The 26,509-nt window shown below is 34.5% G+C and overlaps 1 protein-coding gene across 1 annotated transcript in view; it reads left to right on the forward strand.

The window, feature by feature from the left end:
- HERC1 (HECT and RLD domain containing E3 ubiquitin protein ligase family member 1) overlaps nt 1–26,509 on the forward strand; it is a 187,947-nt gene that overhangs the window by 24,370 nt on the left and 137,068 nt on the right. The window contains exons 3-6 of the mRNA XM_051980891.1: nt 20,493–20,588; nt 21,458–21,652; nt 23,684–23,995; nt 25,543–25,639. Coding sequence (XP_051836851.1) covers nt 20,493–20,588; nt 21,458–21,652; nt 23,684–23,995; nt 25,543–25,639 — 700 coding nt within the window. The remainder of the gene's footprint in view (nt 1–20,492; nt 20,589–21,457; nt 21,653–23,683; nt 23,996–25,542; nt 25,640–26,509) is intronic.

The following is a 26,509-nucleotide window of genomic DNA, read 5'->3' on the forward strand; positions in this document are numbered from 1 at the left end:
AAGGGAAGACATCATGAGGGAGAAAGAAACTTAGTCCTGCAAAGAACTGCAAAAATCTTCATCATAAGCAGATCTTTAATAGGGGTTTATTGGGGAGGAGGGAAGAATTTGGTAGCTCAGAGGAAAGGGATCAAGATCAAGGAGGAGCCAGATAGAATGCACCTGGCAGACCAGATCCCAAATCTGTCTAAAGATAGGCTAATCAGTATCTTAAAGGTTGTTTAAAGATGCCCAGAGATTTGAGGAATAGACTATAGAGGTTGATAGAGAGTTCCATTCTTACAAATTACTATCTACGAACAGGATAGTCTAGGACTTGGTTATGCCTGATAATAGCCAGAAGGGAAGAGAGTAAGTTGTGAATGATATTTATAGAGAAAAAAAAAAAAAAACTCCTGGAAAAAAAAAAAAAAAAAACTAGGACATTTGAAGTTCTATTTTTGGCTTTGTTACTAACTGAACTACATGATCTTAATCAAAGCATTTAACTTTCCTATCCTTTAGTTTTTATCATTTATAAATAGAAGATTCTCCCACAGCCTGAAAATTGTTTGTTTTCATGATGTATAAATTTTTGATTCTTATGAGACAATTTTATTTATCATATACCCAATTTTAATTTTTTAGAGTCAGATCATGCTCAACTTTATCCCAATTTTTTAAGCTTACCCAATTGCTGTTATCAATATTGAATATATGGTATACATTTCCACATAAAATATATAAAAACAATTTATCCATGTTAAGTTCCTTGAAATTACTCTTTGGTATTGGCTGTTATATGTTAAATTTTTCTATTGCGTTCAGATTTGGTTGAAAGAAAAGTCCTGAAAATCTGCAAGTTTGTTGAATGTCTTTTTTTTTTTCTCCATTCAATATTATGGGTGATTTTGCTGAATATGTTGGCCATAAGCCTAATTCTTTTGATTGCCAGTATATAAGATTCCAGAACCTTTTCCTGGAAGGACAAGATTCCATGTCTTTTATTGTGACTGCTGATAGGTCCTGTACAATTCTAATTGTAGCTCCAACATATTTGAATTGTTTTTTTTTCCTTGTTTCTTGTAAAATTTTCTCTTTGATCTCAGGATTTTGAATAATATTCCTATATGTTTTCCACAAAGGATCTCTTTGCAATGGTGATGAGTGGATTTTTTTTCTATTTCTAGTTTTTCCTCATTTTTTGTCACTCCAGAACAATTTTCTTGGATTATTTCTTGCCATTATTGTGTCAAGGTCCTGTTTTTGGTCACAGCTTTCAGGTAGTCCAATTATTATTATATTTTCTCCTCTTGATCTATTCTCCAGATCTGTTGTTTTTCTTATAAGATGTTTTACATTCTTTTCTATTCTTTCATTTTTATATTATTTTTTTATTTCTTGGTCTCTTAGAGTTTAACTGGCTTCTTCTTGCCCAATTCTAATTTTCTAAGAGTTTTTTTTATCTTTAAGATTGTTTCTTCTTTTCTAGTTGATTGACTTTTCATAAACTTCTTGTTTTTCTTGAATATCTTTTATTTATTTCCTTGCTCAGTTCTAGTTTTCAAAGTTATTTTCATCTTGAAGCTTCTGTATCTCCTTTTCTAGTTGATTAGATTTTTCATAATCTTGTTTTTCTTTTTTCTTTTTAATTTTTCCTTAGTGTCTCTCATTTGATTTTAAAATTCTTTTTTGAGCTCTTCTATAAATTCTCTCTGGGCAGGGAAACTTTTAACATTCTGGGGTAGAAGAAACTTTTTTTTTTTTTATAACTTCAGTATCCTCCTCTGAAGATGAACCTCAGTCTTCCCTGTTCTCATAGTAAGTTTCTATGGTTGGGTTATTTCTTTGCCCCCTCCCCTTCCTTTCTCTCTTCTTTTCTCCCTTCCTTCCCTCCTTCCTCCCTCTCCTCTGACCTGAGATGCCAAAATAAAAACTTTATCCTCTTGCAAGTTCCCCCCAAACCCAGCTAGCCCCAGGGTTCCCCACTTTCTGAAGGGCTAGTCTATAGGTATTTTCATTTCATACTGATTAATCCCTGAGCTGGGGTCTTTTTAATCTTTTGGGGTTGTGCCAGGAAGACCACTATTCTGCCCCAAGTCTTTTTGATTTTTCACCATTCCATGTTTGCCCTGATGCTCAAATTTGTTCCCTTTGTGTCTGGAGAGTTTGAAAATTACTGACCTCCACCATCTTCCAAGAATCCTCCCAGGGGAGAGAATATAGCAAGAGAAATGAGCTATATTCTCCTCTGAGACTATCATTATTATACTCTTCCCTTTTTCAGGTAAACTCCTTGAAAAAGCTCTTTGTTCTTACCTCACTCCCTAGACCTTTGCAGTTTGATTTCTTACAGTATCATTTAACTGTAGCTGCTCCCTCCAAAGTAAGGGTGAGAAATTACTCCTTTGGACTTGAGGCAGGTACAGTTAAAATTTTTTTAATTTCACCAGTGCAGATGTGGGTGTCCTGGATAGGAATGAGCTGGAATTGAAAAGAATTGAGGTGTGAGAATCCCCTCTGGTTGATGCAGGTCCAAAGTGAACGAATTCACAAAACCCGAAATCTGAATAGCAGAAAAGGGAAGTTTATTAACACTGAGAAGCCAATTTTGCTAGGAAGACAGACTCCTCAGTGGCAAGGTCCTGTCAGAGAGTTAACAAAAGATTAACACTGAGAAGAGGGTCTCTTCACAGCGGGTAAGAATCTTGGCAGGCAGCTGTGCCAAGAAGAGAAGTTCGTTGGCAAAGCATCATCCTGCTTCGAACTTAAGCAAAGATTTGGGGTTCAGAGTTATTGGTGTTTTTATTGGTAGTCTAGGGGTAGGGCTTCCATTGAATGAGATTCCTTCAATTGTCCCCAGGCATAAATTTCCTGTTGAAAGTGCTTATCTTGGGAGTTTTCAAGCCACTTAATAACAGGGAATTGGATCTACTGGGAGTGGTCCTGGGCTAATCTTAATGACACCACTTAACTGCTGAAGGGTGGGTCTCTGTCAGAGGAGAGTTTGAGTTCACCCCATAAGTCAAGGAGGACACAATTTGCTTCAGAATCAATACTTGTCCTCTTTTTTATATCTGAAATTCCAGTCTCACCCTTGATACTCCATTGACTGAGTACTAGAGGTCACAGCCAATCAGGAGTGTGTGATCCCCCCCATGTGAGTGTGAATCTCCTCATTTGATTGCATCCCTTGGCAGTCACCTTATTTGGAAGTTCCCCTGATTACCTATTGGCTAAATACTATCCTATCTGAAGAGTCTAATTCTTCCACATGAGTGAAAATGATCACATCATTTTCTCTCCCTCCCTCCCTGTAAGTGGTTCTCCTCCTCTAATTCTTATTCTAATTTTCTATCCTGACGAGTTCTTTTTATTTCCTTATTCTATTCTATGTCCTAACCTCCGTTTCTTGGGTTTCAGTTTTATTTTTTTTAAGTTTAAATTTCATTTCTCTGTGTTTTTCTAATTCACTTTTTATACTCCATAGAAATTAACACTCCCCCCCTCCCCTAGTCCAACTCTCACATTTAGTAATGTTCTTAACTGCCATGTATAATGGACTTCTCTTTTTTTTAAATTTTATTTTATTTAATAATAACTTTATATTGACAGAATCCATGCCAGGGTAATTTTTTACAATATTATCCCTTGCACTCGCTTCTGTTTTGATTTTTCCCCTCCCTCCCTCCACCCCCTCCCCTAGATGGCAAGCAGTCCTATATATGTTAGATATGTTACAGTACATCCTAGATACAATATATGTTTGCAGAACCGAACAGTTCTCTTGTTGCACAGGGAGAATTGGATTCAGAAGGTAAAAATAACCCGGGAAGAAAAACAAAAATGCAAATAGTTCATATTTGTTTCCCAGTGTTCTTTCTTTGAGTGTAGCTGCTTCTGTCTGATGGACTTTTCTTAATCCTTTCCCTTTAACTCTGTATCATTACTCCCCAGACCACCCATTCTTCTCTTCTCTTCTCTGAATTTTCGTGCTCTAGTCTTTTTTGGTTCTCCTCTTCTTTTATTGATCATCGTCCATAGCGTGATCTTTGATTGTAAGTGGACTCTCAGGCTGTATTTTGGGTCCTTAATGTATTTTCTCTGGCAAACAAAAAATTAACAATACTACTTACATTAATTTACATATTCAATGCCATACCAGTCAAAATATCAAAGAGTTATTGCATAGAATTAGAAAAAATAATAATTTACATGGAGAAATGAAAGGTTAAGAATCTCAAGGAAAATATGGTGAGAAGATAAGCTTACTGGTAGCTGATCTCAAACTATAATACAAAGCAAATAATAATCAAAATATTTAATACAAGAAACCATTACCAGTCTCTTAATTCTAATGCCTTCTGCCCACAATTTCTTGTTTGTACATTATATGTTATAACTTTATTATACAATAGTATGTCCTACTAGCTTGTGAACTCTTGTTATGGAAACAGTCTTTTATCAGAGTCACACAGTTAATAGATGTCTCAGGCTGGACTTGAACTCATGTCTCCTGACTCTAGGGCACTGTGCTTTATGTATTGCACGATCCTAAATTGTGAGCTCTTTAAAGGCAGTAACTGCCTTTTACCTTTTTTTATATTCTGGTTCTTAAATAATATGGGTATATATGTATGCAAGATACAAATGTGGTTAAACATAGTGGCTTAATGTTTGATAAACCCAAGGACTTCTACTACTGGAAGAAAGACTTATTATTAAACTCCTAAGAAAGTTGAAAAGCTGTTTGGCATGAAACAGAATTTAGCTCAATATCTCATGCCATATGCAATATAAATGAATAATAATATCTAGATTAAAAAGGTCACTTTAAAATTAGAATAGGAAATAAGATTGTTGTGTCCTGCTTTCTAGAGCCCCCACGCTGGGGTAATTAAGATATACTGTCCTAGTGGAGAGTGATAAGACAGGACTCCCAAGGATGGTGGAAAATGGAGTCCGTTGATTTCAAGGGCTTTCCTCTTTATAAAATGTAATAAAAACATCATTGCTCACGTGGGACCACATAAACAACTGCTGTTGTATGTAGTGATACCACCTGGTATCACTCTTCCACCTGGTATCTTTCTGCTTCAATCTCAACACAGGTTGTCACCGCCCCCTGACTTCTCAGGAAGGCCTGGCTAGAGCCCTTAGGGGAGATGGGAGATGAGGGAGCCGAACCAGACATTGTCAGCAGGTTCCCTCTGGGCTGAAGGGTCTTATACCTCACCCAGAGTTTCCACTGACTGTGACCCTTTACAGGAAAGGAGATAACTTTCCAAAGCTTTGGATATAATGTAGAGGATATAATCAAATAAGAGAGGAAGAAAATAATAAAAACAAAAAAGATTATGATTATATAAAACTGAAGTGTTTTGCAATTTTTTTTTAAAGAGAGAATTGGAGAAGCATTGAGGTAATAGTGCTAGGGACTTTTAAAAAAGGAAGAAAAGAAAAGAATCAGTGAGTTTTTAAAAGTTAGCAGAAGAAAACAAATTCATGTGGGGACATATCATGGCAGAGTTGGAACTGCCATGTGAAATATGAATTTAAAAAAAAGTATAGATTTTTTTTTGGGGAAAAACTTATGTGAAACTAGTTTATTTAATAATTAGGGAAGAATAATGTTTAGAACACTGATAACTATTTTAGAACCCTGATAAGCCACATTTGAAAAAAGGGAATGTGAGGCATGACTTTTACTTTTGGGCATAGCTAATATAGAAATTTGTTTTATTGGACAATGAAAACAATGTTTTAAGTGTGTTTTTTTTTTTTTTTTTTTTAATTTGCTTGGCCTGGGAATAGTTGGGAGGGGCAGAATAATTAAAAGAAATACTTATGACTTGAAAAATAAACTACAAAAAAGTGAATAGGTGTGATAGATAAAAGTTAATATGGGCAAAAGAATTTGTAGGCTAACTGGAAATTTTACTTAGCTAATGGTTTTTTAAGTGGTTAAATAAATCCGGCACATCATGTACAAAAAAAGTGTTTTGGCATAGTATCTTAGAGTATTCTTTCAATAAATACATTCAAATGAAAAAAAAAAAGAAAAAGCTAAGCCAAATATGTCTATTCACTTTTGTATATAATTTTTTTGTTGTTGTTGATGTTTTATTATGTTGATGTTGCTAAGAAAAAAAAAAGAAAAACTAAAAACCTTGGACCCCTTAGTATTGCAAATAAGGGATGACAACAAAAATATTAATAGTTATTGATTCATGCCTCCTTTCCCAACTTTATAAGAGATCTGTGAGCTCATATAATAGTGTGTCCCTCTTCAGTGTCCTGTGGATTGCATAATGAAGGCATCATTGATGACAGTTTCAAAAGAGAATCAGCAGGTTTTGAACAAACTATTCTATAGCAGACTATATCTTATAGTCAAGTAATTTAACTAAAGGTGTAGAGAATACAAGTTCTTCTATGGTACTTTATTGTTACATATAAAAATCTTTTGATTTAGCCGAACAAAGCTTAGATTTTAAAGGTGCTCTATCTTTCTACTGATGATCTCCTATGAATATGTAAAAATCATTTAGATTACTTGAAAGATGAATAAGGTAACTTTTTTCAACCCAATAATTATTAATATCAAGACAAGTATGAAATAGCAATATATAATCACCAAAAGTATTCACCACTATTTGAAGTTTATATACAGCATAAGCCAAGTAGAAGAGCCTTCAGGGCCTCAGAGAATGAAAGTTGCAAGTCATGCATAATGTGTTCAAGAAGGACATATTGTATTTGAGTATGCTGTGAGACATTTATCCACAGGGATTTGTGTAGGAGAAACAAGCAAGGATGCTATCAGAGATGTAGATCTGGAAAAGAAAGTGGGTCAGACAGATAGAGGGGGGCAGAGTAGTAGACTGCCTAAGTGCAATATTTTCTATAGAGTGTCAAGTTTTAGAGGATTTCCCCACTACCCCACAAAAGCAAGGTGTTGATCTGTAAAGAAATTTGCTGAGGGGCTGATTTCAGAAATATCTGGAAAGACTTGCATGAACTGATGCTGAGTAAATTGAGCAGAGCCAGGAAAACATTATACCCAGTAACAGCAAGAGTATATGATGATCAACTATGATAGACTTAGCTTTTCTCAACAGTGCAGTAATCTAAGACAGTTCCAATAGACTTGGGATAGAAAATGCCATCTGAGTTAGAGGGAGAACTATAGGGACAGAAGGCAGATTGAAACATTATTTTCTCCTTTTTTTTGTTAGCTTTTTTTTTTTTTTTATTTTCCCCTTTTCTTCTGATTTTTATTTCACAACATGGCTAATACTTTTTACATCTCACTTCATAAAAGTCCGTTAACCTTTGCACAGACAGATCTCCTTTCACAGGATGGATAATTAATCCCTAAATTCTCTGCTAATTCTCCTGCAGAGAACTGTACTGGGAGTGTCCTCCTTTTCTTGCCAATAATCTGTCCAGAGTCGATCTATTTTCCCATGCCATTCTGCTAGTGACATAACTACTTTGCTATTCCCTTTATTGCCTCACAGGTGTAATTTATCCAATAATATAATAACTCACCATAATAGGAATGACCCAAATCCAAAACTAACTAGATTTCTGACTTTAAATTCATCAGTTGATTCTTCCTCATTGAGACTTACTTACTTCTTCGAATGCCAGGGTAAAAGGAATAGCCCACTGGCTTGGTGCCCAGATGCCCAGTCAGTTGCAGGCAAAGCAGGTTTGAGAGTGCTGTCTCCACAATACCATCCCAGGTTTGCTTGGAGTGTGCTCATCCCTGGAAGATGGCAGAGCTCCCCTCAGTTACATCCCAGATTTGGGTACCTGCCACTACAGTCCCTAGATTTTGGAATCTTTTACCCTCTCATGACAGAGATTGATCTCTAGAGTTGAGATAAGGAGCTAGTATAGCCTGGTTTATTCCCTCATAGAAGAGAATAGTTAGAACAAAACACTTCAGTTCTCCCTGGAATGTTATTTGGGGAATAGGAGAATCCCATGCTTGAATTCACTCTCATGTGTTTCCATAGCCAAAGGAAATAGCACTATTTGGGGATGGCATAACCCTTAGCACAGACATAGACATTGTTTTTTGTCCAGACCGAGTACTTTACCAATTCTACTTAGGCATTAGTGTCCATCACTTGCCTTAGGTCCTTAACTTGATTCTGACTTCCTGAGAGAGATCTATATCTATTACATCTATTCCCACCTTTCTCTTTTGTTGTGTCCTGTTTTCTAGAGCCCCAAGTTGGGGTGATTAAAATATTGAGTACTGCTTTCTAGAGCCCTCAAGTTGGGGTGATAAAACATACCATTGCTTTCTAGGGCCCCCACACTGGGGTGATTAAGATACCTTCCTAGTGGAGAAGTGATGAGGCGGGACTCCTGAGGATGGTGGGAAAATGGAGTCCGTTTATTTCAAGCACTTTTCCCTTTTTATAATGTAACAAAAACAACACTGCTCACATGGAACCACACAAACAACTTGCTATGTAGTTTGCTTCCTGCTATCATTCTGCTTTAATCTCAGCACAGGTTGTCACTGCCCCCTGACTTCTCAGGAAGGCCGAGAACTCTTAGGGGAGATGGGGAGCCGAACCAGATATTGTCAGCAGGTTCCCTCTGGGGTGAAGGGTCTTATATCTTACCCAGAGTTCCCCCACTGTCTATGACTCTCTACACTCTTTGATCTGCATTTTCTAAATGTCCAGCCCAGTAGCAAACCAAACATTATTCTAAATTGGACAGGCATTCCATAAAATCCTTTTTCTCCATCAGGACACAAATACTTATTTTAACTACTTGTCTGCGACTAGTCAAGCCTCTATAATTATATAATTTGACAAGCGTGAAATTGAATAGTTTTTGGATTATCTTTCTTGTAATATTAGCCTGAATTTTAACCTCATCCTGAGTCCCAAATACTTTTGTAGCTTTAATGCTATATAACACCATTTAACATATTTTAACATATTTAACATATATTGGACTACCTGACAGCTGAGGGAGGGGGGGATGAAAGGAAGGAGGGAAAAATTTGGAACAGAAGGTTTTGCAAGGGTCAGTGTTGAAAAAATTACATATGTTTTATAAATAAATAAATGAATAAATGAATGAATGAATAAGTAGATTTTAAAAAAAATTCTATATAACACCCCCGCTTCTTTCACAGGATTGATGAACTTTTTAAGGAGAAACCCAGATACTGGGTAATTTGGGGTCCATTCACCAACCATTAATTTCCCCAAACCAATGGGGCCCAAAGTCCTTTGGAGTATGTGGGCAGTGATCTCATCTTCTAAAACTATTTCCTGCTGAGAATAGGCATCAAGCTGTGTCATCCTGAACGGTCCTATTTGGGGGTTTTGAGCTGATTGAAGATCCAGTGGGTTGAGTCAGACCCCTGAAGCTGGTCAGTGCAGCTGACTGGTGCTGAAGATTTGAAGGTGAATTGCTCAGAGCCTAGAGGAAAACAAACCTAAGAGAACTATAGAGAGAGCACTGAGAGCAGAATCCTCATTCCTGTTTACCCCTTCCCTGAAGATTCTGTAAATAGCCAGTTAGGCATCATCTCTTTTAATAAAGACTACATTATAATCCAAAAGCAATTTTCAGAAAGGGGTAATCTCATCAGAATAACAAAGGTTTTCACAAAATCTTTCCTTAACAGGTCTTATTTACTTGTCAAAAACAGGACATTGAGATAGATTAATCCAACTTCGGCATGAGGCATATGGGTAAAGCCTCTCTCTCAATATTTTTTTTTCCCTTAGATAAGTAATATCCCTCTTCTGAGTTTCCACTGGCTTGGCTCTGGGAATAGAAGCTGGCCTAAGGATATTTAAAAACCACTCAGAGCAGGGGAAGAGTATAAACCCTCTTTTGCCAGGTCTGTTGTTGGATAGCCTGGGAGAGGCCAATGGAGATTGGCCAGCAATTTTTCATATCAAATAAGTTGTTTATAAGAAACATGTTTGTGCCACAGGACATGCACAGGACAAACATGTATTCCCACATTAATAATAAACTTAAATAAAATTAACTTTCCCACTGATGCACAAAATATACACCTAAAATCCTCTTCTCTAAACTATACTGAAGATGTTTATTTTAGTTTTAGTAATCAGTAAAACAAGGTCCCACGGATAGTTGTATCAATTGTGCTTATGTTATTTTGAAGTCTTTAAGGACCTTATTTCATGTAACATATACATCTAGCAACAGATAGATGATTAGGCCAAATACTCATTTACCTAATTATGAGATTTAATGACTACATATTTTCAGATTGAAAAATGCAAGGTATTACATACTTGAATTATGCTTGTAGATTCTATTGACCAGTTACTCTGATTGTAGAAATTTGTTATAAGAGAAAAAAGCAGGGGTATGATTATAATCCCAAATTCAAAACTCAAAACAATATCAATTATAGTCCCAACAAAGTTTATCTCAATAGCAAGTTTCATTAATTAGGGATTTTAGATTCTAAACTGGCTATCCCATGTGAACTATGTGCAGGACTATTAGATTAAAATCCTCTTCTAGGTACTTCAGGAAAGCTATGTTATATTTGCTATCATATTCATTAAACAATGAGATCATGGTACACTTAAATAAATGTTACAAAATTTTGAAGACAAATGAAGAGCTTAGTAGAAATAATCATTTTCAGAGAATTTGCAGCTCTAACAAATTTCTCTTTAAAGTTCCTTGCATTGCTAAGTATCAGAACCTTTGATACAGCATCACAAATGACTTTGTCTTAAAATAACTACTGACTTGAAAAATAAAAACAAATATTCAGTTATTAGCACGATGTAAACATAAGCTATTCCTTTAAGCAATTAAAAGAATTTCATTTAACCAGTTGGGTGGCACAGAAGAATAAAGGGAAGTGAGCAAAACTAAGTGGGTTTGCCCTCAGGAGAAAAGGCTTGAAGGCCAGGGCTAAGCAGCCACATCCAGTGGGAGAAGGATGGACTATGCCCTTACCTTCCCTAGCCAATAAATCTAAAATAAAAATGTGAAATCATGCAAATTACTAGTATACAGTTTTCAATTAACTACCAAAAATCCTAATTAAAAATTTTCAGAAATTTAAAGATGAAGAGTTTGGAATTTTATACCTAGAACCAAGCTTTTTATTCAAATCTGGCAAGTTGACAAATTAGGGGATGGGACCCCAAAGCAGGGACTGAATCTGCTTCCCCTACTACCTAACCCCACCTTTTCTACCATTAGAGTTGCAATAGGCTTTTCCCCTTACACAAAGTAATTACCAATTTTAGATTTCAATATTGTGATAATAACCCCAAATAACTTAATTAACAATCTTAAAATTTTTATAAGTGATAGCCAGATACACATAATATAGCCTGTCACAAAAATGGATAGGAATCTCATGTAATTTATAGTCAAGTTTCTAATTTTAACACATTAATTGAAAAATTTATTTTAAAAATCAGTACTTTAATTTATGAGATTCTAACTGCATGTTCCATTCAAACTCAGTTATCTCTTAGTTGTTTCCAAATTCACACAAGCCAGGAAAGGGTCAAGTATCAGTTTTCACCTTAAGAATGCAAGCCTTTTCACCTTGAGGTTGTCAACTGCATAGCCTTACAAAGTTGACTCTCTAATTAATGCTAACACAAACTGCTAATTATCTTTTTATCTTATCAGTTTTCTTGTACCTTGTTTTTAAAACCACCTCTTTTTGGAAAAATTTCTATGAAATTTTATTAACTCAGACCCTTTGAGAATATTTCTTTGTTAAAGGGAGAAAATAAGACAAAATTTAAGATTAAGAATATAGATTACATCTAAATAACTTTGAACTAAATTTCACAAAATTTATACTATCTGCCCAGCAGAGCTGACAAGGTTTTAAAGCATAGCTCATACAATTTTTTACAAATTGCCTATTATACAATTTAGAAAGCAACATATAGTACCTTAAATATATGTAATCTAATTAGGAGATATAAACATGTGACCTCTTTAACTCAGCTAGAGAACTCTGTTTTAATATCCATTTTTTAAACTTCAAATCAAATACAGATTTAAATTTCTAGTAGCAATGCTTCAACATTATTGCAAATATTTCTAAAATCGTATTCCCAAATGCATCAATTCTGTTATATTCAATTTAAATTTAAACACACAGAAATTTAGGTCACATATTTGGGAGATAGCTCTTCCCTCTCAAAAATGCACTAGCCCTGAAGTCAGGAGGACCTGAGTTCAAATCTGGCCTTGAGACACTTAACACTTCTTAGCTATGTGACCCTGGGCAAGTCACTTAACCCCAATTGCCTCAGCAAAGAAAGAAAGAAATGGCTGTAAATTTTTTGAGACCTAAGGTGGAAACAGACCCTTGGGAACAAAATGGCAGTGGCTCTTATTTCCTCCCTAAATTTTATATTCTTCCCTAAACTTAGCCATGTGGACTATTCCAATAGGGAAGGGGGAAAAGATTTTATAGTGTAAAGTGAATTTCCTCATGTCACTAGACTACACTCTTTTACAGAATCCAGAGTCCCCTGAGAAGAATTTTGGGACTCTGGGAGGTCAGAGGACATAGGTATCCATCTAGAGAGAAACTGAGGCTGCTTTCAAAGCACGTGGTAGAAGTTTCTGGGGGAGTCTATGTTTTTTGGAGAGACTGGCTCAGAAGTCCACGTGCATCAGCCTTGATCATTGCTCAGTCCCTTCTAGGGTGAGAAGCTTGAAAACTTAAGAAAAATTTAGGTTGGTTTGCATCTTGAATGCCTGACATGCAAACAGAGACTTAAAGGAGAGATACAAAGCAAGTGCTTTTAAATTCTAAAATGCCCAGATCTTTTCCTTTTCAATTCAGCTGACTTAGAGAAATAAAGAAGACAAAACACACACACGCACAAACCACTTTTAGATTCCATTTTTTGTGTGTGTCTAATAAAGAGTTGTTCCTTCCCTGCCTCCTGGAGAAGAACTTCTTCTCTTCCAGAACCCCACTTCTGTACTAGTTTCTTGTAAATATCTCTTGTGCAGACTCTTCCTGTACTCCAGTGTGGAAATCTCCACACTCCAGTGATTCCAGCTCACTAATATTTACTCAGCCTTAGATTCCCTGACAATCCCCTCTCTTCCAGGACTATATGAGAAATATGCCCCAGGAGTTCCACTTTTGGATATCATTAAATCCCTCATCTTACCAATCTGACACCTCAGACCCAGTAAGATGGCCCTAGTCACTACCAAAGACAAGACTAGATATCCTTAGTTGACACTCAGAGTTGTTTGGCTGCTGCAGAATGTACTCTTTTTTTTTTTTTTTTTTTTTTTTCCTGATTTCTTGGGTTCATTAGTGATCTTATCAACATGATCCTAGGATTTTGCAATTTATGAGTGAGGGACCTGGAGCCTTGCCAGGAGGCTGTTCTGTTGAAATCAATTATCAGCGGGATGTGTCTCCTTATGCTTTAAAGGAGGCCACCCTCAACCCATAATGTCTGGATCCTGGATGAGCCCCCATTTGTAAGAAACAAAATATCTTACCAAGACTGCTACTGACTCACTGATGATTGCTGGAAAGATGTATTTTATGTTTTTGCAAGAATGGGTGTCTAAGTGAGTGGACACACCTTTGAAACTCCAAAGGCAGCATTTTATTTCCTATCCTGAAGCACAAGTCCCTTCCCTGATTCCCCATTAATTGGATGTTACTTTTCTCCAATTTAATTTTCATAACTGTGGAAACTAAATGTTCATCCATTTCTTTAAATCTCTATTTGAGGAAATATCTATTGACCAGCTTTGCTTACTTTTAATTTGGCTCTGCCCCTGACTGGATTGCTTTTCAACTTTGTCCCTTTATGATTACTTCTTTTTGTCCTTTTAGTATCTATTCATTTATTATCTTCTGTTTTAAAATGTGAACTCCTTGAGGGCAGTGCTCTCTTCTTGCTTTTATTTGTTTCACTGCTTAGCATTGTATTTGGCTTCTTAGTAAGAGCTTACTATGTACTTTTAGTTGAGAATTTGTGAGTTTAGGGAGGAGGGGAAATGAAAAAGTTGATATGAAAGAGCCTTTAATATATTCCTAACAAAGGAAGAATAGTCATTTGAAAGTGAGGAGTAGAGAAGATAGGAATTGAAATAGTGGAGGTTTGGAAAAAAGGGGGTAGTGGAGGGAGGCAGAAAAACAGATAACCTGTAGTGTGGCTCAGTTGCCAGCTAAGTTCAATAGGTCGAATTTATAGTGAACCTAATCTGCATGGTTTTAGATTTCATTTAATGAGGGGGAAACAGAAGGAGTACTGTGGAGGAAAAAAAATTTCAAGAATGTAGAGGAATTCGTTACTGTTTTCCCAAGAATTCAGTGGAAGAGGACCTTTAGAGTGGCAGGTGAGTGAATTGACCATGTAAACTGGGTAAAACGATTAAATTGGTTAGGGATGATGGGTGTATGGCATGCATTAATATATAGTGAAATGCTATATTTACCTTGTTTCTTCATGATGCATTAATAAGGTATAAGTTGCACATTTTTATTGCCTTTTGTCTTTTTTTTCCCCTAGCAATGTCTATTATATTCATTATGAAACTAAGACTTAAAGAGCATTTACAGTGTTCATTGTTTTTATAGGCATTTGGTCTGTTTTACAACTGGTATATTCATCAAGTATTTTTATTCTCATATTACAGTTGAAGAAACTAAGGCTTAGAAGAAGGTGAGTGACTAACCCAAGGTCACATAGCTAGTCAGTAGCAGTGAATACCTGAATCCAGGTTTCCTATATGAGTTATTAGTGAGTTTTTTAACTTTTTTTTTTTTTTTTAAGAAATACCAAACTCTCCTATATAATTCCCACTTAATATATTCATCTTGTATAGGGTTTGGTAAGGTTTTTGTTGTTGTTGTTTTTCTTCTTGATAGAGATACCACTTAAATCCTAACACTGGGAAAAAAAACTGGAATATCTATCTTTGTCTTTAGGTTGCCTAGGAAGAAAAAAAAATCCTTAATGACTATCTTAAACGAGGCAACATGGCATAATAGATGAGAAAGCTAGCTAGACTTGGAAATGGGAGGACCTGGTTCAAGTCCCACTTTTAACATGTACTGATTCTGTGACCCTGGACAAATTTAACTGTTCAGCCTTTAGGCAGTATCTAAGATTATAAATTGTAGAAAAGGCGTGCTACCTTATATTGATAGAGAACATTTTCTCATCTTGGAGCTAATCAAAGTTTGGACTAGATAATATCTAATGTTTCTTTTACCTATAATATTTTGTGATTCTTATGAGGCAGCATCTAAGTCACTCATTGAAGAGGAAGAGTTAGGAGACAGAAGTCTTCAGTTCCAACATTTACATACCATGCATTGTGCTAAGAGCTAATGATTCAAAGAAAGGCATAAGATAATTCCTGTTCTCAAGGAGTTCACATTCTAATAGAGGAGACAAACATACAAGGAAGTTATATACAAGATAAATGGGAAATAGTTCAGTAGAGGGAAGGCACTGAAATTTAGGGAAATTGGGAAATATTTTCTTTAGAAGATAGGGTTTAGCTGCTGGAATATATAGGAAGCTTAGGAAACTGGGAGGCAACGATAGAAAGTGAAAGCATTTCAGGCTTGGGGTGGGAAATAAAATGTCTTGTTTGAAGAACAGTAAAGAGACCAGTGTAACTTCATCATAGAGCTTGTATTCAGGGGCATTGAAGATGTAAGAAGACTAAAAAGGTATGTGTGTTAGCAGATTTTGAATGGCAAATTGATTTTATATTTGAAGGTGATAGAGAACCACTAGAGTTTATTGTAAAGGGGATAGGAGCTGTTAATGTGATTAGACTTATACTTTAGGAAGATAGCTTTGATAAATGAGTAGAGGATGGACTGAAATATGGGAGAAGAGATTTGTGGCAGGGAGATTACTAGGAAAATTTTGCACTATAAAGGTAGGAGGAGATGTGAAGAAAATATTAACAGGCATTGGCAACAGATTGGATTGGGGGATGAGAAGGAGTGAAAAATTGAAGATAATAACTAGGGATGTGAACCTAGGTAACTGAATGAATGGTGATAACCTTAATAGTAATAAGAAAGTTAGGAAGGGGGCAGCTACTTGGTGCAGTGGATAGAGCACTAACCCTGAAGTTAGAAGGACCTGAGTTCAAATCTGGTCTCAGACACTTGACACTTCCTAGCTGTGTGACCCTGGGCAGGTCACTTAACCCCAATTGCCTCGGGGGAAAAAAAAAGACCAAAAAAATGTTAGGAAGAAGAAAGAATTTGTGGGGAAAGATGAGTTCAGTTTTGGACATTGTTGAGTTTAAGATGTCTATGGATCTTCCATTTTGAGATTCAAGACTGGGGAAATTGAAGCAGAGAAGTTAAGGCTGAAAAAGTGTATTTGGGAATCATTAGAATAGATATACATGTATTACATTATCTGCCATCTAGGGGCGGGGGTAGGGGGAAGGAGGGGAGAAGTTGGAACAGTAGTTTTTGCAAGGGTCAATATTGAAAAATTACCCATGCATATGTTGCATATGTTATGTAAATAAAAAGTTACAACTTAAAAAAAGAAAAAAAAGAATAGAGATTATAATTGTATTCTTGGGAAGTTGATATGATGACTAAGTGAAATAGTATAGAGCGAGAAGAGAAGAGGACACAGGAAAAGAGCACTGTAGAACACTGTGGAATACTTATAGTTAATGACTGTGACCTGGATGAAGATCTGGCAAAAGAGACTGGGGAGTGGTCAGATGGGTAGAAAGAGAACAAGGAGAAGGTAATTTTATGAAAACTTGAGAATATCGAGAAGAGGGATTGACAGTTTTAGAAGCTACGAAGAGGTCATAAAAGAGGAGGATAGATAAAGAGATGAGAGAGAAGAAAAGAAAAGTAGAGATCAGTAGTATTATCAACAGTAGCTATCAGAAATTAATGTCCTATTTGGAGACCCTGGATGACAGTTATTGACAACAGAGAAGAGAGTCAAGCGTGGTGGGGAAGGGACGATAAAACAGATAATTAATCTAAATAGATATATGTCTTAGTATTGTAAATGTTGAATTTCTTGAATATGCATAGGAAACCACTTCTCTATACACAGCATCTATGTGAAGATATAGTTTTAAAAGAATATTAGCATGCCAACGTGATAGTAAACTGACTAGTATTGGGTATTCAGTTCAGTACTCTGTGATGGGAATCCACATTATAATTGCTATAATTATAATTATCATCTTAAGTGCTATACTCTCTATACTTGCATTTGTAACCCATATTATAGCGTAGTAAATAAAAGCATTGAAGTAGAAAAAAAAATCTCCATCCATAATGCATACTAATAATATGTGTCACTTAATGCTCAACTATCGAGAAAACTGAATGGTTCTTTCTATCAGATAACATTTCAAGGGTTATTGTTGTGCTTCATAATAAGTTACAAATGAGTTGGTCTGTATTGAGAAGTTTCCACACTTAATTTCCTAAATGGATAATAGATCTGAACAAAATAATACATTATTGTGTTTCATCTTTAATATAGTTGAAGGAATAGTTTATCAAATGGACTTGGTGTTGAAAATACAGTTTGGTAAAAATATTTGTATATGGGTCATTATGTTAAAGAATTTTGATTTCTTTGACGTCAGAATTTTCCACCAGTGCACATCGGCAATTCACCTATAATTTTTAGTCTTAAAGAATTGTTTAGGGACTCTGAGAGGTTAAGTGGCTTGTTCACTATCACACTTAGATTTTAGATTTAGATTTGAACCCAGTTTTTTCTTGTACATAAGTAACTTTAAAACAATTTTTTAAAACTCATACCTCTTTTCATGACAGGTTGATATGAAAATAGATTGAAATATATTCATTTTCTCCGTAGTGCATTAAAATGACTCATTGTCTTTAATATTTTATTATAAAACATTGCCTAAGAGATACTTCTTCAGTACTTCAGAGTATCTTTGGTGTGCTGCTACTTTTTAAGAATTACTTTTTTAGTAATTCAGACTATCTTTGTTGTGTTGCTACTTCTACCATAGAAAAAGGTTAAAATATTTTCATGCCTTACTAATAAGTTTCATGAGTTAATTAAAAAATTCTTTCCTTCAACTTAACCATGTCTCTCCAGAATTTTCTTATTTCTGTAGTGTACCACATTTTTAGTTTTACAACTTCAGAGCTATCCTCAACTCGTTACTCTGCTTTACCCTGCCTATCCAATCATTTGCCAAGTCTTGGTCATTTATATTTCCACAATATATTTTTCATCTATTCCCTTCCTTCTCATTGGGTTATTTTGTCAGTCCAGGTCCTAATCAACTTTGCTTAGATTATTGCATTAGCCACATAATTATTCTTCCTATCTCATATGTTTCCTCTCTTCAATCCCTTATCCATATAACTGCCAACATAGTTTTCCTGAAAATACCTGAAATTTCCTGAAAATGTTACAACCCAAAAACGCTTCATGTCACATCAAGGGTCAAACAAAAACTTTCCTATTTAAAATTTAAAATCCTTTCCAGGGCTTATTATATATAACTCCACTTAACCAAGTAAAATGACCTTATTGCAATTCTTCACACACAGTGCACCTATACTTGTCTTTGCATGGGCTATCTGAATGTTACCAGTGTCTTGGTTACATTCCCTACTCTGTCTTACTGTTGCTCATTATTCTTTCTCTTCCTTCTCCTCTCCTCCTTCTTCCCTTCTTCCTTTGCTGAGGCAATTGGGGTTAAGTGACTTGCCCAGGGTCACACAGCTAGGAACTGTTAAGTGTCTGAGATGAGATTTGAACTCAGGTCCTCCTGACTTCAGGACTGTTGCTCTATGCACTGTACCTCCTAGCTGTCCCATCTCCCTCATTTTCTTTAAGCTTAGCCTATGTATCACTTTCCACAGGATTCCTTTACTCACCCTTCAGCTTATAGTGGCTACCTTCACAAAATTTTTATTGTATATGTGTTGCATTTGCTTAAGTATGTATAGGTTGTCTTCCCTGAGAGATACATGTGCTATTTGAGGACTATTTTTTTTTTTTCCGACTCTGAGCAGAGACTACTCTTGTTCCTAGAACAAATACTATGCTATGCAGTTTTGGTTATTTACCATGCCATGGACACTTCTCTTTCTACCCTTTTCCCTACTGAATTCCTATACGTTCTTTAAAACTTAACCTCAAATGCCACCTTCCTCCATCAAACCTTCCATGACCTACTCTAGATTAATAGCAAATCTCCTCTTGGAATCTTATACTTACAAATTATAGAAATACAGGAGATAGACAAACATGAGTCTAATAAATGTCCTCAATTTTGATTATCCTGTTCTCATTCTCTAATGCATCACTTTCAATTAGAGCTTTCTTTATATCTTAGTGACAAAACACTAAGCTCTATAAAAGCTTGAAATGTCTTGTATAAACTTTATAATGGTCCAAGTATCTACTCCAGCACTCCATACAGATGAGGTACCTGTTCGCTGAATAAATTCATTCTGGCCATTACTATATCAGCAATAACCTAGTCATTTCTTCTCTTGCCTCAGTTCAAATCAGCTGGAAAATCATGGAAATGTTAACTCTTCATTCTTTCAACAAAAATGGCTTCAAGTACTTCTAGCAAAACTAAAAGATGATATAAAAAACTTCTTAATATGGTCATGCTCAAAAACTATTCTTTGATTAAGAAATATTAATCCAAGAAATAAACTGTCTCAATAATCTCTAAAACATCCTATTGGTCTTTAGGATTCTGAAGGCCAGGTTTTCTCCAATTCTCTATTCTGTAAGTGGAACATTATCATTCAGAAAGCTTTATATTCAGAAAAATAACCTGGGATTTGGAAGTATGGCCAGTAGAGATCGAGTACAGAAACATAAAACACCACCAACCTGCCAATTCTGTGTTGTCCTAGGAATATAAATTCCTAGGCCTATACATAGGCCAAGCTTAAAGAAAATGAGGGATAGTAAGACAGAGTCAATAGGGAATGTAATCAAGGCACTGGGAACAGCCCATGTAAAGACAAGTATAGGTGCACTGTATGTGAAGCTAAGAGTCAGAAAGTTTTTAGCTTGAAAACCAACCTTAGTGAGTAGAGTTCTCACTGGGATTGTGATAATTTGGTACTTGGTTGAGTCTGTGTTCTGTCAAATAGCTTGGCTCTGGCAAAGCCTAACCTTGTTTCCTTAAATTTAAGATTCTTCCAGCAGATCTTTTCTTTTATATAAGAATTGGAGGAAGGAGGGCTAATTAAAATTAATATATAGAATGTTGCTTTACAACCAGATCTGTTGAAACAAATCATCTTTATATATTGATATCTGTAAATATTGGTCATATATGACATCAGTCTCAATGTCCATGATATTTTAATGCTTATAGGCTTGTTAATAACATTTCCTATAATAAATGAATTTCTTTTGTAGAATCAACCTGTAATGAACGTTATCACTTTCTTTCTCATTCTATTTGCCAAAATGTTTTGATAATAGGGTTCGTCTGCTGATCGGAGTCAGTGGAGGGAACCAACTAGAACATCTGATGGTTTATGTTCACTCTATGAGGCAGCTCTGTGTTTATTTGAAGAGGTATGTAAATAAAACCTGACTGAATCTTAAACTAAAGTTGATTATATGTTTGAATTGCATTTCACTTAATTATTTTAGCTTCAGATATTATGTCTTAGATAGCACTCAAAAATAACTCATTCTTAAACCCTAGGCTATAGGTGAATAGATTATTCTGGCTTTCTAAAATTTTAGTTTTTTATTACTCTCTTCTGTCAGTTCCTGCAGTAAAAATGAATAAAAAGAATCTTTCTTTTCTCCATCTTCTATTTTTTCTCATTAAAACCTCATTTTTTGTTATGAGCATGGGAAAGTAGAGTTGCTGATTATTAACACCCTATGCACTCAAGTAGAGCTTTAAGATTATCCTGACTTCTACTGCTAAAAGATATCTGAAATATATGTTTTTCTTTTGAAAGTAGTTTTTAAAGATTATGCCTTAAGTTTATTTTCTATACCACTTTTTTTTTTTAACTATTGTGCTAGTTGCCCCCTATTTTAATTTTTGAGGGCAAAAGTGTTAAGCAAGGAAAATAAGGGGACTAGATTTTGAAATTTAATATAAAGACCATGCTAGAACTAGAAGGAATGTAAAAGAAGACAGATAAGATAGGAGTTCTTTTAGAATAATTTCTTTTCTTTTTTTTTTTTTTGAAATAATTTCTGCTATACTTATAACTATCTTTTAGTAATTTTTAATATAAAAATCCTTTTAAATATTATAGTTCAGATGTCATAAGGAAATCTAAGATTGTTTTGGATCATTTCAGTATTTGAGGCTATTGAGAAGAAAGTGAAAAAAACAACCATTGTAATTTTTAAAAGTACTGGTTAAAGAGAGTCATAAGAGAGAGTGTTAAATATTAATTCCATATTTTAAATTTTAACAGGTTTGCAGAATGGCTTCTGATTATTCAAGAACATGTGCTAGTCCAGATAGCATTCAAACTGGTGATGCACCCATTGTTTCTGAAACTTGTGAAGTCTATGTTTGGGGTAGTAACAGTAGTCATCAATTGGTAGAAGGCACACAAGAAAAAATACTACAACCAAAATTAGCACCAAGTTTTTCTGATGCGCAGACAGTAAGTTCTTTGTAAAATTACAAAATATATGTGTATATCTTCAGGCTTTTTAAAAAGTAGCTTTGAAGCATGATTTTAAAAACAGCTGCAAATCTTAGCTAGTTTTTTTCATCTATATGTGTGTGTGTATAATTTATTTTTCCAGTTACATGTAAAACAATTTTTTTACATTTGTTTTTAAAATTTTGAGTTCTAGATTCTCTACCTTCCTACATCCCGACCCTACCTCTCATTGAGAAGGCACTTGTGAAGTTACGCAAAATATTTTCATAAACGTCATGTTGCAAAAGAAAATGGATCTTCTTTCCTACCCTACTCCCATCCCCACTCCAGAAAACTTGAAGAAAAATAAAATTTTAAAAAAGTATACTTCAAATCTATATTCAGATATAAGCAGTACTTTCTCTGAGTATGGATAGCATTTTTCTCATAAGTCCTTCTGAATAGTCTTGGATCATTGTATTGCTGAGAATAGCAAAGTCATTCATAGCTGATCATCCCACAGCATTGCTATTACTTTGTACAGAGTCCATTTCATTTTGCATGAGCTCATGGAGGACTTTTCAGGTTTTTCTGAGAGCATCCTGCTCATCATTTTTTATAGAATAGAAGTATTCCATCATAATTACATACCGTAATTTGTTCAGCCATTCCTCAAATGATGGGTATCCCCTCAATTTCCAATTCTTGTCCCCCAGAAAAGAGCTGCTGTAAATATTTTTGTACATATAAGTCTTTTCCTTTTTTTTTTTTTTTTAATCTCTTTTGGAATTTATGCCTAGTAGTAGGTATTGTTAGGTCAAAGGATATACAAGATTTTACAGCCATTTAAGGCATAGTTCATATCTTTTGATTATCAGTTGGGGAATGGCTTTTATTTTTTATAATTTTGACACAGTTCTTTATCTGTTTGAGAAAAAAGGCCTTCATCAGAGAAACTTGCTTCAAAATTCTTCTCACAGTTTGCTTACTGTATTCCCCCTTCCCCATTTGTTCTATTCTCTGTTTCCTTTCACCCTTCTCAAAAGTATTTTGTTTCTGACTACTTACCTTCTTTCACTCTTCCCATAATTCCCTTAGGTCTTTATACTTGTAGGTAGTGTATATGTTATTTCCTTTTTTTTTTTTTTCCTGAGGCAATTGGGATTAAGTGACTTGTCCAGGGTCACATAGCTAGGATGTTAAGTGTCTGAGGCCCGATTTGAGCTCAGGTCCTCCTGACTTAAGGACTGGTGCTCTATCCACTGCACCACCTAACTGCCCTGGTTATTTCCTTTTTGAGCCACTTCTGATGAGAATAGATTTCACTCACTTCCCTTTCCCTTTCCCCTTTTCCCCTCCAATGTAAAAGCTTTTTCTTCCTTCTCTTATGGAAGATAATTCATGCCATTCCATCTTTCCCCTTCCCTTTCCCTTTCTCTCTCTCTCAGTACATTCCTTTTTCATTTAATTTATTTTATTTAACCTTGATTAGGTTAATGCCTGGAAAAGGTGAAATACAGATCACTTTTGAATTTTAAAAGTTCAGGTCAACATAGAAAACAGCACTAGTAACTCATTTTTATTAACAGCATTAGTAACATTTTTATATATTGTATTTAGCCAAACATGGAAAAAAGATGTCAGGAACTCATTTTTATATATTGAGTTTAGTCACAACATAGGAAGCCATAAATAATATAGCCTTAAATGATTTCTTTAGATATTCTTGCTAAATCCAACTTTAAAAATTTACAATTTTTAGAACAGTTCTTTTATTTCTGCTGGGTCAGGGTTTCATTATATACAAATTAATTTAAAGAATATAGACCAGTAATTTTTCTTAGGCAATGCCTGGGGCACTAAGAAGTTGTAATCTACTCTGATCACAGTTTGTGTCAGGAACAGGGCTTGAAAGTAGACCTTAACATCAAGACCAAACTTCTTTATACTTTGTCATGTTGCCTCTCAAATCCAGTATTATTACATTTGTTATATTTATAGTATAAGGAAAATGCTATTTTAAAAATTATCCCTTATTTGTTTTATTAGATTGAAGCTGGACAGTATTGCACTTTCGTAATTTCTACGGATGGTTCTGTTAGAGCCTGTGGTAAAGGTAGTTATGGCAGACTAGGACTTGGAGATTCCAACAATCAGTCTACTCTAAAAAAATTGACATTTGAGCCTCATCGCTCTATTAAAAAAGTGTCATCTTCTAAAGGATCAGATGGACATACTTTAGCTTTTACAACTGAAGGTGAAGTCTTCAGCTGGGGAGATGGTGATTATGGAAAACTGGGACATGGAAATAGTTCAACACAGAAGTATCCAAAACTTATTCAGGGCCCTCTTCAGGGAAAGGTATGTAAAGATTTCTTTTTTTATAAATTGACAATATTTTTAAAGTTTATTTTAATTTTTATTTATTCTTTTTAAAAAGCTTTTTTCTTTGGTCTTTTTCACTTCCGTTTTTATATTTGATATAATCCAAGTATAATTCTTAATAAATAGCAGTTATCATTTGAATTTTAATACTGTCTTTTCTTCAAGGAATTGAAGACATTTTATCAGATTTGTTTGCTTTTTTTATTAAAAATATATCTTAACATGTGAGGTTTTTTGGTATGAGTTATTTTTTAGAATTAAATTTTTAGTTTTACTTTTGAAATGTAATTAAAATGTCTCACTTATCATCTGATTGGGTTTGTATGCCTGCTGAATTTTGTGGAGTACACAGAGTTGGTGAAGGATCACTCTCAAAATAACATGTGTGTCAGTTCTTTGTATTTATGAATCAGTGGATCTCAATAAATGGAATTTCTCCTAGGAATTTTAGTATTATAAAAATGTGAATAAAATGGAACCTTTTTTCCCCCTAAATTCTTCCTTCAGTTTTCTCTCTAGTTTTCCTTTTCAGGTTAGTAATATCAAACATTAACATTTACAAAATTCTGTCATGCCTCATTCAATGTCTTGGACATAATTTGGTGAATTGAATCACTAAATATTGGACTCTTTGAAGGAAAGATATCATGTAATGATAGATTGATGAATCTTTTGTGTCATAATAATGATCCCTAAAATGAAGGCAAGTTACATCATGCCAAAAGGGCATAGTGTATGTACTATTTTTTTTTTCTTTTCACCCCTACTTTTTCTTTGAACAGCTAAGTCTTTTCGCCCATTTTAGAGATATCTTTGTTCCCAGGATTACAATGTGTTCCTAGTGTTCTAATCTACTTAAAAAACTAAAGAGAATGAAAAGGCATTTTCAAGGTTTCTTGCCTTATTTATTTTCCTTTTTTTAATAGAAATATCCAGTTAACTTCTAGTAGTTTTCTGGGAGTGTTTCCCATAGTTATAAAATGTAACCATTTTGTTCTTATTAAAACTAGAAGTACTGTGATCATGGTATTTTCAAATTGTACTAGAGAAGTAATTTGAATTAGGTTTAAGGTACCAGAAAAATAATATCATTGGTATAATGAACTAGAGTCTGAATTTTCAAGTTCTAATTCTAATTCTAATATATAATTTGTTATATAGTATAAAGAAAAGCACTTAATCCCTCAGATTTGTTTTTCCAATATCAAACGGTAGTGATATTTTTGCATTATCTACCTCCTAGGGCTTTTGAGGGAAGTGGTTTTTCCTTTATCCAAAATTTTTCTGAGGGGTATTGCTATGTAAATGGAAATAATAGTAGTTATGGCTTTTATCACTAAGAAAAAGATTGATTCCTTGGTGATACACTATTTTCATAAAGTAAACACATTAATTTGTTTGTATATGTTGAGAACTACCAGATCTTTGGGAAGAAAACTGTTTAAAACTTACACTAGAAAACTGGGTATGCCATATCTATGTATCACAATATTTATTAAATTTTTTTTTTCTGTTTAATACAGGTAGTTGTGTGTGTGTCAGCTGGATATAGACATAGTGCTGCTGTCAGTGAAGATGGTGAATTGTATACATGGGGTGAAGGGGATTTTGGAAGATTAGGTAATTCTGAAATTGAAATTATTTAAAGAGGGGAAAAATAAAGGATTATAACCACTACATAGAAATGATAGTAGTTTCTTTAGACTAACATTATTATATGTTTTTTACTTTTAACATAGAGTTTTAATATATAGGTCTAACTGTAGAATAAAATACATACTTGGATCAACAGTTTTTACAAGTGAGTTTTTATGGTATCTTTTGTTTTTATATTATCTATATTTCAGAATGTTATTTAAGGGCTTCACAATCCGACTTTATAATACTTTTCCAGCCTTATTTCATGCTCCTCTCTTGCATGTATTTGATCTACTATTAAAGTAGTCTACTAGATAATTTGTTGTATTGTTTTTAATTCTTTTCCCCTCCAGTATACTGTTCTTCCTTGTGTGAAACACATTACCTTCTTCATTTCTCAAGTTGTGTGTATATAGCTCTAAGATCCCCTTATCTTGGCTCGTTGAAATTCTTATGATGCTACATACTTGCTATGTGATCTCATCCCAGTTGAAAATGAGCGCTCCTAATTTTTCCAGAACATTTTATATTTACCTTGCTTTTAATATATCCTTGTTATTAATCCATCCTACTTACTGTCATAATTATTTACTTGTCATATACCCCCTGTTGTTACATTATATGTTCTTTGACAGCAAGGATTCACAAAGTTGATTTTCTTTGTTTTTTTAAATATTTAAATGCTTATCACAGTATCTTAAAGTAGCTGCTAAACTTGCTTTTTTGAATATTAGGCATTAAGGAAGTTTTTATTAAGGAAGTAATATTTAGTTTCAAGCTAAATATTTTCAAAAATTTTGGACATATATATACACACATTATATGTGCTTATTTGACAGATAATTATGTATG

The sequence above is a fragment of the Antechinus flavipes genome, chromosome 2, assembly GCF_016432865.1.
Source record: "Antechinus flavipes isolate AdamAnt ecotype Samford, QLD, Australia chromosome 2, AdamAnt_v2, whole genome shotgun sequence".
Taxonomy (NCBI): domain Eukaryota; kingdom Metazoa; phylum Chordata; class Mammalia; order Dasyuromorphia; family Dasyuridae; genus Antechinus; species Antechinus flavipes.